The 11957-nt window shown below is 35.5% G+C and overlaps 2 protein-coding genes across 4 annotated transcripts; both read right to left on the reverse strand.

Moving 5' to 3' along the window:
• Positions 1-3: 3 nt before the first annotated feature.
• Positions 4-3433, reverse strand: LOC124450909 (proline-serine-threonine phosphatase-interacting protein 2-like). Its single transcript, XM_047001561.1, is given in 14 exon segments — positions 4-562; positions 634-768; positions 857-953; positions 1077-1175; positions 1253-1332; positions 1399-1444; positions 1580-1675; positions 1796-1858; positions 1954-2060; positions 2194-2228; positions 2303-2338; positions 2340-2375; positions 2465-2565; positions 3234-3433. Coding segments are annotated over 14 exon segments (1200 nt in total). The 5' UTR covers positions 3267-3433; the 3' UTR covers positions 4-326.
• A 385-nt stretch (positions 3434-3818) lies between these two features.
• LOC124450412 lies at positions 3819-10006 on the reverse strand. Of its 3 annotated transcripts, none has more exons than XM_047001067.1 (3): positions 9817-10006; positions 5235-5486; positions 3819-4619 (listed from the first exon to the last, which is right to left on the reverse strand). In XM_047001067.1, exons 1-3 carry the CDS (start codon positions 9881-9883, stop codon positions 4084-4086), a joined length of 855 nt encoding a protein of 284 aa, XP_046857023.1. In that variant the 5' UTR covers positions 9884-10006; the 3' UTR covers positions 3819-4083. The 3 variants fall into 3 exon arrangements, with proteins under 3 accessions (XP_046857023.1, XP_046857024.1, XP_046857025.1); XM_047001068.1 differs by lacking the exon at positions 9817-10006 and adding an exon at positions 7316-7480; XM_047001069.1 differs by lacking the exon at positions 9817-10006 and adding an exon at positions 5761-6635.
• Between the last annotated feature and the right edge of the window lie 1951 nt (positions 10007-11957).

Here is an 11957-nt window from a genome sequence, read left to right on the forward strand (position 1 = left end):
GTATTTAGTTTGTAGGTCAACATTTTTAATATGGTATTGATTCCTCAATTCGAGTATACATTTAATTGAATTTTGCAAAAATGTAAAATTCAATTCATAATTAATACCTAACTACGTTCAATTTTAAAATGATCTAATTATTATTTAAATTTATGAAGTTATTGTATAAGATCACAATGCATGCATGGTGATATACTCTACCATTTACATGATTTTGGGTGATGTTTTACAATGTTAGTTTTATCAATTGCTATAATGAATGGTTACGAATGATTTTCAAAAGCGAAGGCCAATTCAACAAAAAAATTTTTGCCTCTATTACCAATTCATTTATTTGCAACTGACACAAACGTTTTTGGAAACATCCCTTTACGATGTTTGCATTCCCCAAACCACCATGTTTCATCTTCTTCATGTAAGACTTTTATCATGTCCCCTTGTTGAAAACTAAGTTCTTCATCACCCTGTGCTTTGTAATCAAAGTCAGCTTTCACCCACTTTGCACGTTTGGGTGTCTTGAGGTCACTCACTGTTGAGTAGTTTGGGTCTTCCTCGTCATCATCTATTTAATATCCATAAAGATTGTCAATGCGACAACAACTGGTAATTTTCCTGAAGTGATTACAAAATTACCGTTGATTTTTGATGAATTGCTTGGTATTGGTGGCAGGTCAACTCCATTCTTATGATGATTAGCTCGTTGGTGTGTGGGCAGGGCTATTTTTTGATCGTTTTGTGCAGTGTAGAAGTTTTCATAAAAAATTTCAGCTGTAAAAAAAATGAAATCATTTTATAGCAATAAAATTTTTTCTGTTCTACAACAGTGCATCAAAACAGCATGTACAAGAGTGAGTACCAGGCCTTTCACTTCCAGTTTGTTTGGAACTGACAAAAAAGTATATATCACTGTCAATATCACAGCATTCCAATGATTTACGAATATCTTCATAGATCTAAAACAACAATGACTTTATATTTTAGCATCACAACTTTTAGTTACAATTGCAAAACTGCAGTTAAATAGCACACTAGGGAGCTTGAGTTCGAGCCCAAATTACTTCTGGATGATGGCTTACATCGTCTGTTTTGACACAGTTTCCTGATCCAAGGTTTGTGTATGTCCACATACTCTCCCTGAGAAATGATATTCTTTCCTCCTCAAGTTCTTGAAACACCTTAAAGCAGGTAATGTTTATTCAGTTGCTTCGATACTGTACAAGTCACTTTGTTAAGTACTTAAATATGTACATACATTGCAACAAATCTCCATTTCACGCTCCCATTCTCTGCGTGCTTCCTCTAATTGCTTTATTGTTGTCTGATAGTTGGTATCTTTGGAATGAAGAATTCATTTAGAATATGAAAGAACTGAGGAGAATTTTATTTGTAGAAACCTACCTGCATTTTCCATTGCTGTTTTTGCTTTCGATAACTTTATCCGTGCCTGAAGTAAAAAGTTATCACTAAGCTTGCAATTTACATTATACCTCAAACTTATCTCTTTCATGGCAAACATGTGTGTTTTGTGACTGAGACATTTTATGCGCAAACTCATCTTTGTGGCTCAATTTGAGTTTACCTTCTCTTCATTATTGCTCTGAGCGGATACCAATTTCTTGTGGTTATCTTCACTAGTGTCGTGTTCTTTGCACTTATTTTCATAATTTCGCTTGGCCTTAAAGTGAGCACATAAAGGATGCAGTTCATTTTGTGAAACAAAAGTTTGAAAAGTGCACATTCATTGTATTCATTTCCTAATTCACTAATTAGGAAAAGATAGAAGAAAAAGACATACAGTCAAGTTTCTATCATAACAGTTCTTTTTATCTTTCTGGCATTTCTTTATTTTATCTTCAATCTTCAGTGTGAAATCGAGGAAGGAGAAAGACATGTAAGCAAGAGGGAGTTAAGAAGTTAAAAGTGAAAACATAATGACAGACACTTCATTCATACCTCTTTTCGTTTAGTCCTTTGACTCTCTTTGAACTCATGAAGTTTTCCTAATTGCTCTGTCAATTGTTGACTGAGCTGCAAATGAGCATGGCCAATATGCTCTGTTTCTATGTGGAATCATTTGAACATGTTTCAATAATTTGGGGGTACAGTAGCCAACTAAATTTTGTTACCTCAAACCATGGTACATATATATTGGCCTTTCAATACCCACTGACAAAACTACTGTTTTTAACCTACCTTGTCGCAGTACATCCCATGATTGTTTTAATGTTCTAATGGTAAAAAAGTTGTTTAATATAGTTGTTAAGCTGGTTATTGCATTGCATGATCAATCACAAGCCTATACCCAATCTCAGGCCCATTTTCTCCAACTTTTGCAAGTCATCAAAGATCTTCCATATCTTTCTTCAGCCTCCGCTCTGTAGAAAAAGGCAATTTGTAATAAATATATATAAAGTATAAATATGACACAGTATAACCTTTTCAATTTTATAACATATTTATATACCTTTGTTTCATAAATTCTTCAAAATCTGTACAGACTTGCTTGCCATCTCTCATGCGTTTACATAGGACATCAAATCCCAACGTGCTGTTGAATTCATTGCCCTACAGTGTTAGAGGAACAAGAATTGAGGATACCATGGTAGAAATGTGCAATATCCTAAATATTCAACTTCCTGTGTGCAGATGGTTGAATTTTGTAAAATTGACAGTAAAATGCACACTCTAAGTGGTGCTCTCTAATTTTACTTTCAAATGGTTGAAGCTATAATCACTCATTTGAAATTCAAAGTACGCCTTTTAAGTTGTCACGATAATAAGGAAGTAAAATACGCAAGTGAGGAATATCGAATTACGACAAAGAATGATTTTAGATTTTGAAGCTTGCTCTTTCAACCCTTTGTCCTAAAGATTCTCTCACTCGGTCCGTTGTCAAACATTAACAATATTCCACTGTAAACATAAGTCGAATTAGTGTCGTTTAAAATACATATCAATTTTCACATTATCAACATAATTATGCTAGCTGTTGCAATATATGAATGTACATTTTTACTCTCCCCTGTTTTTGACAATTTTACGTCTATTTACTCAAATACTACTAAATAAAGCTAAATAGTGGAATTCCAGTTATAACGTCTAGCAATATTTGGAATTACTTCCTGATTTGAAAAGTCAGGGGCATTTTTACGTATAAATACCATCTAAGGTATTTTTTTGATATTTTTCTATACGTTGTTGTATACATTAAAATCCGTAAGCATTGCACTTACCCAAAAGCAGTCAACAAATCGTGTTTTTGTCATTACCGGTCAATGTTTAAAAGTAAGATTATAAACCTCTTTCACCTTCGAATTTCATTATACGAGTTCCAGTTATTCTATAGTTTATACTGTCGCAATTCGCAATTGAATAAATATACAACAGCTTCCGGTTGAACATACCGACTTTGTGGTCCACTGATCTGGTGAAATCCGAATCCACAGAGTTTTAATCCAGTGGCGGATCATTTGGGTGATCTAGTGAAGGTCAAAATAATTTATCGAAGCTCATTTTAAATTTATTTACAAGACTTTTTAACGACGCTGTTGGTTCGTAATTTCTAAAAAAATTTGAGATTAAAATACTCACGATAGGATTTGCTCCAAATTGTTTTAAAATGGAATATGTTTTTAGTAATTATTCTAAATTTCGGACCTACCCTGGATTCGCTACTGTAATTTAATACGAAATTCCATCGTTTTTATCAGTGTTAGGTTCCTGGAATCTATTTTGCCCGATTCGCTGTTTTGTGAAATAGTAAATTAGTAAAAACGACGGTTTGATTTCCAAAGTTTTCTTTTTCTTATTATTAAGCACTTTATATACAAAATAAAATATATATATATATATATATTACATTGGTCCTTAATTTTAGGGGGGAGAATATTATTATTGTGAGTTTCTGTCACAATAGTTTGTTTAGTTTACGTTCATTTCCGCTGTTGGTTCATGTTTATATGAAAGAGTCTTTGTTGCGTGTTTCAATGTTTGTATCTGTGAATGAAGAATGTCTCTCATTCAAAGAAACGTGAACTTCTGTTCACTTCTTTTGACTCAACCTCAATCGACATTCGTTCGCTCCTATAATGTTGCGAAACGTGGCCTCTTTGACCCAGTCTCCACTGCGCTCTCTTGAAAATCTCCGGGATCGTCTCTAAAGTATTCCCGTATCGTGTTTGATACGGTAAACGCATTGTTATTTTGTACTGGAAGATTTCTTTCTTCCGCACGAAAGTTTAGTCGCGGCAAAGTGTTGTAGTTGACTTTCTTTAGTGGTTGTCTTGGGTTAGGTTTTTGTTCCTGTGAATTTTTCGGTTTCACTTCGTCATACGTCGGCAAAACGTCGTGCGATGCCGTTTGCATGTCTATTGTATAATGATCTTGTGATACGGATGTTTTGCTGGTCTTAATGACTTCCTCTTGGGAATTGTTGGCAATATGGTCGTCATGTCGAAGTACCGAATTGAGAAAAAGATTCCATGTTCTTTTCGTGCGTTCGTTGTGCACTGGTGAAGTTGGAAGTCGGATTTTAACATCGGTCCGTTCTCGGTCGCGATCGTCAATCTCCGCTAGATCAACTGTAGACGACAACGGATATAACTCGGGGCTTTTCATAACTAGAAAGACAAAGAACGTTTTAGTCTTTCATCGCATTATTTATGTATGTTTTATTGCGGTAACTAGGTTGTCGTCAACGCTTGAAGGCGTCTTTTTGTCAAGAATAACTTTATAGATTATAGATATATGTTATAATATAGATGCATATTACATGGATATACATTTGAAGTAATAAAATTTGATACATTGAAAAGCAGTAAAATGTTGATTAATAGAAGTGAATTACAGCTGAATTCATGAATTTCTTGTGGAACAGTAGGCATACTGTGCATTTTATTTCCGTGTTATAACGTTGCTAGACAGCCATTTTTAATGCACACATACGAATTGTGAAAAAAAAACCTTGATCGACATTGTTTTACTGTTCCTAAGTAAATTTTCAAATCCTACATACTACAGTGAAAACTCGTTGCTTTATACGATAAGGTCTTTTGTTCCTTGCCTTTTCGTCGATATTCGACTTTTCAAATCGCTTTTAGGTTATCTATACGAGAGTCCGACAGACTAACGCTTATCACAGAGATCTCAATCACACGTTCAATTCACGTATTAAGGAAGATATTTTGTCTTTTTTTTCGCAAAGTTTTCGTCAAATATAACGCTTAGATTCATACCTTGTAAGTATGGTGGCGGGCCATTTTTCAAAATAAGATCATTTGGATAGTCCAACGCGACTTCATCCACGCTATCAGAAATTGCATTTTCAATTGTGATGTTTTGAGTTCTGACGGCATTCCCAACAACGATCTGTCTTTTTACTCTTAGTTGAAGTAATGCCAGTATAACGAGGGCTGCAGCGACTGCAACTATTGCGACAACGATGATAAATATCTCCATTTGAGCGAGTAAGATGTCTTCGGAGGCAACTGTAATGAGGATGGAGCATGCGCATTAGACGCTGAGGTTTCGATTTATTGATTACTATCTTTTTGTTTGTTTTCGATATTAAATAGCGAAAGTTCATTAATTTTATGTTTATTTCACATCGTACCGATTCCCGTGTATTGAATGAGCGACAACATGACCGTTTTGCCTGATTAGTTTAACTTTCATGAAGAGATATTAGAACTTAAAACTGTTTCAAAGAATATATTTTATGTTATTACTTTATATTATTACGTCGCTAAACAGAGAAAATACCTGAACTTGCTATGAGATGCCGACTTGTCCGTGTTACGAGGCGTCTTACGAATTATGTTTATCTCGAATTGTGAATATTGGGTGAAATTTTACAAGTTCATACAAGGGCATATTTGTATAAAATACATAATGACAGGAACTGGAACTTTTCTCTCGTGATTTTTTAAGTGGAAACACGGCTAAGTCCGCCAACTTGTCCTATTATGAATCGCAAAATGCCCTAATTTGTGTATTATTTTATGCATACCATAGAGATTAGCACGTTTTTGTCGCGTAACGAAATTGCATCAATGCTTGCTTAGCATAATATAATATAATTTGGACATTGAACTAGTCTTGTGAAAAGCCCACGTAAATGTTTTTTGGTGTCGATATTAGTGCGTATCCTGTCTGCCATTCTTGGTAATGGTTCGAGGATAGAATTATTATATTGAATGTATGTTAAAAAAAACTTCCTTCACTCTTGAATTTTTTTATCGTGCTACATGTCGAAGTATTGATCAAGTTACAGGAATTGAAAATCGTATTCTATGTCGAAATAACAGAGGTATATTTTATATGTCGTACGTTTTCAAGAAATTGACTTTTTGCTAGCTGCTAGTCTCCTTGCTCATGACACGTGAACAAACCACGAGAAACAACTTAATTGCGTAACTCATAAAATCAATAAAGAACTATGACAATCTACTCGGTGTCATAGAGCCGGAGGGCAGGGGGTATTGGCATCTTAATAATGTTTCATTCATTTTGTCTTGTTTCAGTGATACAAAATGTTCCTTTTAAAGGGATTAGTTTGCCTAGAAGGAAAAAGTAGCCGTTTAGTCTTTTCGAAAGATAAATTTCCTCATTCCTTTAAGCATTAGGAAATAGTTGAAACGCTTCTTTCCTATTGCAATTACTTTTTCCTAAATTTATACGAGACATCAATCGAAAGTCACATAATTATCATACTTAGCCCACATAACGCGTATCCTCATACACTTATCTGATATAAGTATTATCGTATAAGTAACAAATTGATGTCCTTTTTATTACCAACATATAGATACTATATAAATCTTCGGAGACTATTCAATATTGTTCACAAAAATGTGATAAGCACGTGTCTATCACTTGAAAAACATGCTATTTTGTCAGCAGCAATAAGAAGCGATAACGGTGAAACACGAAACGTTTTTGTTTTTTTTTTATCAAAATTGAAACTTCCTTGCTAGTGATTATGATTCCTAAAATTTATTCGTATGATGTGTTTGCTAAAGAAGTGATCTTGAAGTTTGAACGTATGAATTACTGAAGCTAACTTGCTGGTAACATCATATATAGCTAAGCTATTGTCTGATAGAATAGTGTAATAAATATTTAATGTTCCCGAACTGGCCAAAAATTCAGTGACTTTAAGTTGTAACTAGCTCCAAAATTTTTGAAAATCTCACGGAACAGTTTCGCGGATTAATATTGAATTTCGCAGCGAATCACATAAAATATTACAATTATAAAGCGCATTGAAAGTTACGTCTCGAATGACTTACCACAACTCTTTTTAAAAAAAACTCACCTAGGAGGCTGTATTAGCTTAAATATGTCAAAATTCACTCCATTGCAGCCCTGCAGCGTTTTAAAGAGTCAAATTTGAATGTATTTGTTGATGAAAAGTGCGAACGTGCCTCATCATGGTGTGTTATGATTTTGCGTGACTTTTGCAAAGACCCGTCGCGATCATTAGCAACTGCTATTGAAATTAATTCTAATTTATGTGAGTTTCAGCGTGAATATCATTGGCTCGTGTCTTTGACGTATGTAGTAATGGTTTTGACGTAAAGAATGGAGCATATACCTTGATTTATGATTCTTCGTCCCCGTCGTCTCTGACGGTGGCGTAAAGTTTTGTCGTGTTTTGTTGAGACCAAATAAGAAAATTGCATCTCAGATATTACTAATATAAACAGTGCTACAAGAGAGTCAACTGATTTAGACAAATGTAAATTGACGTCACAGGAGCACTTCCTATGGCCGGAGACGAGAGAAAAAGCAATACGACGACTGTCTCCAAATCCAAAAGAAACAGCTTTGTTACTTTATACCTTAATGTAACTCTCGTTTTTGGTAAAATTGTAGGGAAGTTGTGATGTATGAGAGAGTCGACTGAAACAGTAAAAGTCACTAACTTTTTTCAGTTCAAATGGGTTATTAGCTAGTTCGTGGAATTTTATCAAACTCAGTTTACGTAAAATGACGTTCGGAAAGCTTTACAAAAATCTTTATTTTAATGATAATAGTTTTCACTCTAGAAACTGACGTTGTCATGAAACATTTCACTGTCAATACATAAGAAATATGAACGTCATTGGCATGAGTTGAATAAGGGTACGGTTAAATTCCTACATAACGCTGCCATTGGTTATGAAGCTCTGAAGAATAAGTTCAAATCAATCAACGGCCTCTTAAAGTAAATGGTTTGAACCGGGAGTATCGTTACATGTTTGTAAATGTAGATCGTCCAGGTTGGTATAGTCCTGAGAAGGACTGTTTTGTTGTTGTTGACTGACGTTTCGACAACCTTAGCGGTAGTTGGACTATACCAACCTGGATGATCTACATTTACAAACATGCAACGGCCTTTGTCGCTTATTTCGCCTTACTCTGAACGGCGACTGTTCATTGGAACATATTTCGTCCCGTTTTACCGATAGTTGCATATGAAATTTTCATTTTATTTCATGAGACCCTTTCCTTGCCATCTTTTGGAGCTTGCCCGAATTCTTTTAAGCTTTCTCTTCAGTCTGTTGTAGTAGTCAAACTGCAGTAGCTTGTTTGTGAGTCGAATCACACCTTAGGTAATCTTATTGTGTCAGTGGACTGGGAACTTATGTGGAAAACATGAATGTTAGTACTTGATTCCCCCAATGGCTGGGGTGACTATCTTGCGTTCGCATTTCATTGCATTTTAGTAGTTCACTCTTAGCAGGTGAACACGGATAGCGTGTTATAAAGGGAATTATTGCGTGCTATTGTGTGTAGGTTTAGTCTAGCGATGGTTTGCAATGATAATGTGGAATTCAAATTACCCGCTGATTGTGTACAGACAATAGATGTTTCGACGCATATTTTGATTGTTATTTTTGTCCTGTGTATCTCGATCTGTATCGCAGTGTTTTCCTAATATCTTCCTCTCAGGAATAAAAGAATTCATTTTGAAATCTCCGCATGCGTAAATTTTAATCGAAACTTGCGAAAATATTCACTTTAATATATTGGAAATGTGAGGTCGAGATTTTTCGATGATTGCTTTTCAAATTCAAATTTTTACGTTGTTTGACTGTACACATTTATCATGGAAGTTTATTGAAATTTTAGTTGGAAAAAGTGAATGTTTTAGAGCTTCGTAATAATGGAATTCACATCAATAGGAAATTGCAGCTTTTCCAATGCCTGCAGGGTAGAGATTGTGAAAACCTGCAGGGGAGGGTTGTGAAGATCTGCTTGGGAGGGGGCGTGAAGAACGTGTAGAAACTGTTCCGTTTTCTAATGTTACAATATAACTTATCTAGGCACTATATAGACACAAGCGAGAAAAAAACATGACGTTTTAAGAGAACGAAAACTGTTACGATTTACAGTATAGGCTTGGACTGTGATTTACATAAACTGCCTTACTCTACTTTGGCGTGAATTATTTGAAGTAGGAATCATCTATTATTGTCGTATATTTTATCTTTTATCACATTGTCTTGCATGACGAAAAATATTTTTCAAAAACTATCGATCGACAATACAACGACAAAAAATAATTTTTGATGTCTTGATAAAGGTTAAACATGAAAAACGCGTTACTATTCTTTTATTCGACTTATAACGCAATATGTGCATCAAGTCATTACATTAAACAACTTGACTGTTTTTCCTCAACCAAACTTCAGCGTTTACATTTTTTACGGTGAGGATATGGTTTACGGTTTCATTTTGTGGGACACGACACAAGCACTTGCCGTATTTATAGACTTCAAAAGGTTTTAAAACATTAAACGCAACAAATAATATATGTTTTACTTAACTTACCATCAGGCGATGATTCGTTCTCATCGGTACTTCTGAAGGACTGGGAAGAGTTTCCAAATGGACTCATTTTCAAGTTAACGGTATAATGTATTTACGTAGTTGCGAGACAAGTCTTCAAGCGTCGAAACTTCAACTCAACAGCACATAAACGACAGACTCGCTGTCAACGTAATATTGTTATTATGCTGTCGCCCACAATAAGCCCTAAGAAAAGGAAAACACCATAATGCCTACTTAAATCGTAAAGGATGCTAAGCTGGGCATGTCCTTCCGTCATCCGTGCTTCCTTGTCAAGCATACGTCAGGATAATGGCATGGACACGCCTTTAATATTTTCTTAACGCCATCGTGAATAACGGCAGAAACACTTAAAATGTGATAATTGGCTTTGTAAGTGAGATACGTAAAATGCTTTTTTGACAGCACTGGCAGAGATGATAAAGCTTCCAGACGTGGAGTTGCTGATAATTGCAAAGTGCAAGCTTGCACGCATCGCAAATTTGCTCACCGAACTGTAGTGTATAACTGCGTGGTTTTATTGCACAATGTGCTTTTGGTTGGAACGACTGATTTTGTTACTGTGGGTCAATCTGCTTCGATAGTTTTGAAAATAGTTTGACTTCTTTGTGTCTTTTAAGTAAAGACAAACAATCGTGGTATTTAAATAACGAGTTGTGAAGGTATTTTAAGTGTTGAAGGTATATAGGCCTTTAGGTGCGGTTAAAATTGTGTTTATTCAAAGAACAGAAAGCGTCAAGTCCTCACGACACATGTCACGGCATATACAGTAGCTATGAAGTTCGAGCGACATGAAATACCATGAATATGATTGAAAAATGCGATTCAAAACATTGATTTAACGTAACCATTAAACCATTTTGATCATCATGAAAACAATTGTGTTGCCATCTTGTCGCTTGCAAGATAAATAGTTTGTTGATAAATGTTGGATTAAAGAAAATCTCTGCGGATGTATTTTAATTCGCTTGGAATTCACATATGAACATTCTGTGTCACCTTTCACTGTTACCAAGCAGACTGCCCTTACTTAAATCAGGTAATTTCCTTCATCCTCGACCGGCTTCAGCCGTAAGCAGGGGCAAAACTAGAACGCTAATTGGTGGTGTGGGGAGGGGTGAACATTCATATATTCATCTCTGCTCTGCTCTGCTGAATTCTTTGTTTGCGAGTTAATTTCAAAAGTAGTCAGCTGGGCAGAGCTGAATATATGAATATTCACACCCCCCTAAAAAGCGTCCTAGTTTCGCCTCTGGCCGTAAGCTATCGTGGGTGTCTTTCGTATTTGTGCGCAAGCTCGTTCTCTATTTGAGGAAGTCGGGCGACGTTTATTTATGCCTCTAATCACCTACCCAATTCACATGAAATCAAACCTTACGTGTTGAGTTGCATCTAATCCTCTCTAGCTCGTGGTAGACGTGGAAAGTTGATGGTGTGATGTCGATTTTGTCCCATTAATGATGGCGAAAACATTTTCATTGCAAGCTATTTTTGGTAGCCTAGCCCTTTCACTTTCAGATACAATTAACTTGATTTGTTTTCTGACGTTTTGAAAGACTTCAACACTTATATTTGTGATGCACATAAACGGCTCCCTCGGTTGGCCAACGAAAATAGAAAACCTCGGTTGAGTTATGAAAACTTTTCAATTGTAAATACCGAGTGAAAACATGATGTTACAATGTATGCAATGCCGGGGTCGACTATATTTCGATTATTGGGGAGAGACTAAACTAGTGCGCAGACGCTGAAAAATATTTTAAATTTAAGCTAAACTAATTTACAGCTGACATCATGATGTAGCGTATTAGCGCATTACAAATTGTCTAGTGATGTAATGTACAAAAGGGGACTGTGTGTGAGAAATGTCTCGCATTCCTTCTTTTAAGCAGATTGTACGTTACTCCAGCGAACCGTCCTCGTTGCACAATCTATTGGAAAAAAGGGGACGGCTTAAACAAGACCTGAGACTCACTCCTATTTACCCAACTCTTTATAAGTGAACTTGATTTCAATACATTAATGTCGAAAATACGATTGTCTTATGACTATTGTTCTCAAAACATTTAAAGAGTGATATTATTTGAGGGTCAAGTGTCAGTCACGGCATTACACCATGTCCA

The sequence above is a fragment of the Xenia sp. Carnegie-2017 genome, unplaced genomic scaffold (assembly GCF_021976095.1).
Source record: "Xenia sp. Carnegie-2017 unplaced genomic scaffold, XeniaSp_v1 HiC_scaffold_24, whole genome shotgun sequence".
NCBI classification, from domain to species: Eukaryota; Metazoa; Cnidaria; class Anthozoa; order Malacalcyonacea; family Xeniidae; genus Xenia; species Xenia sp. Carnegie-2017.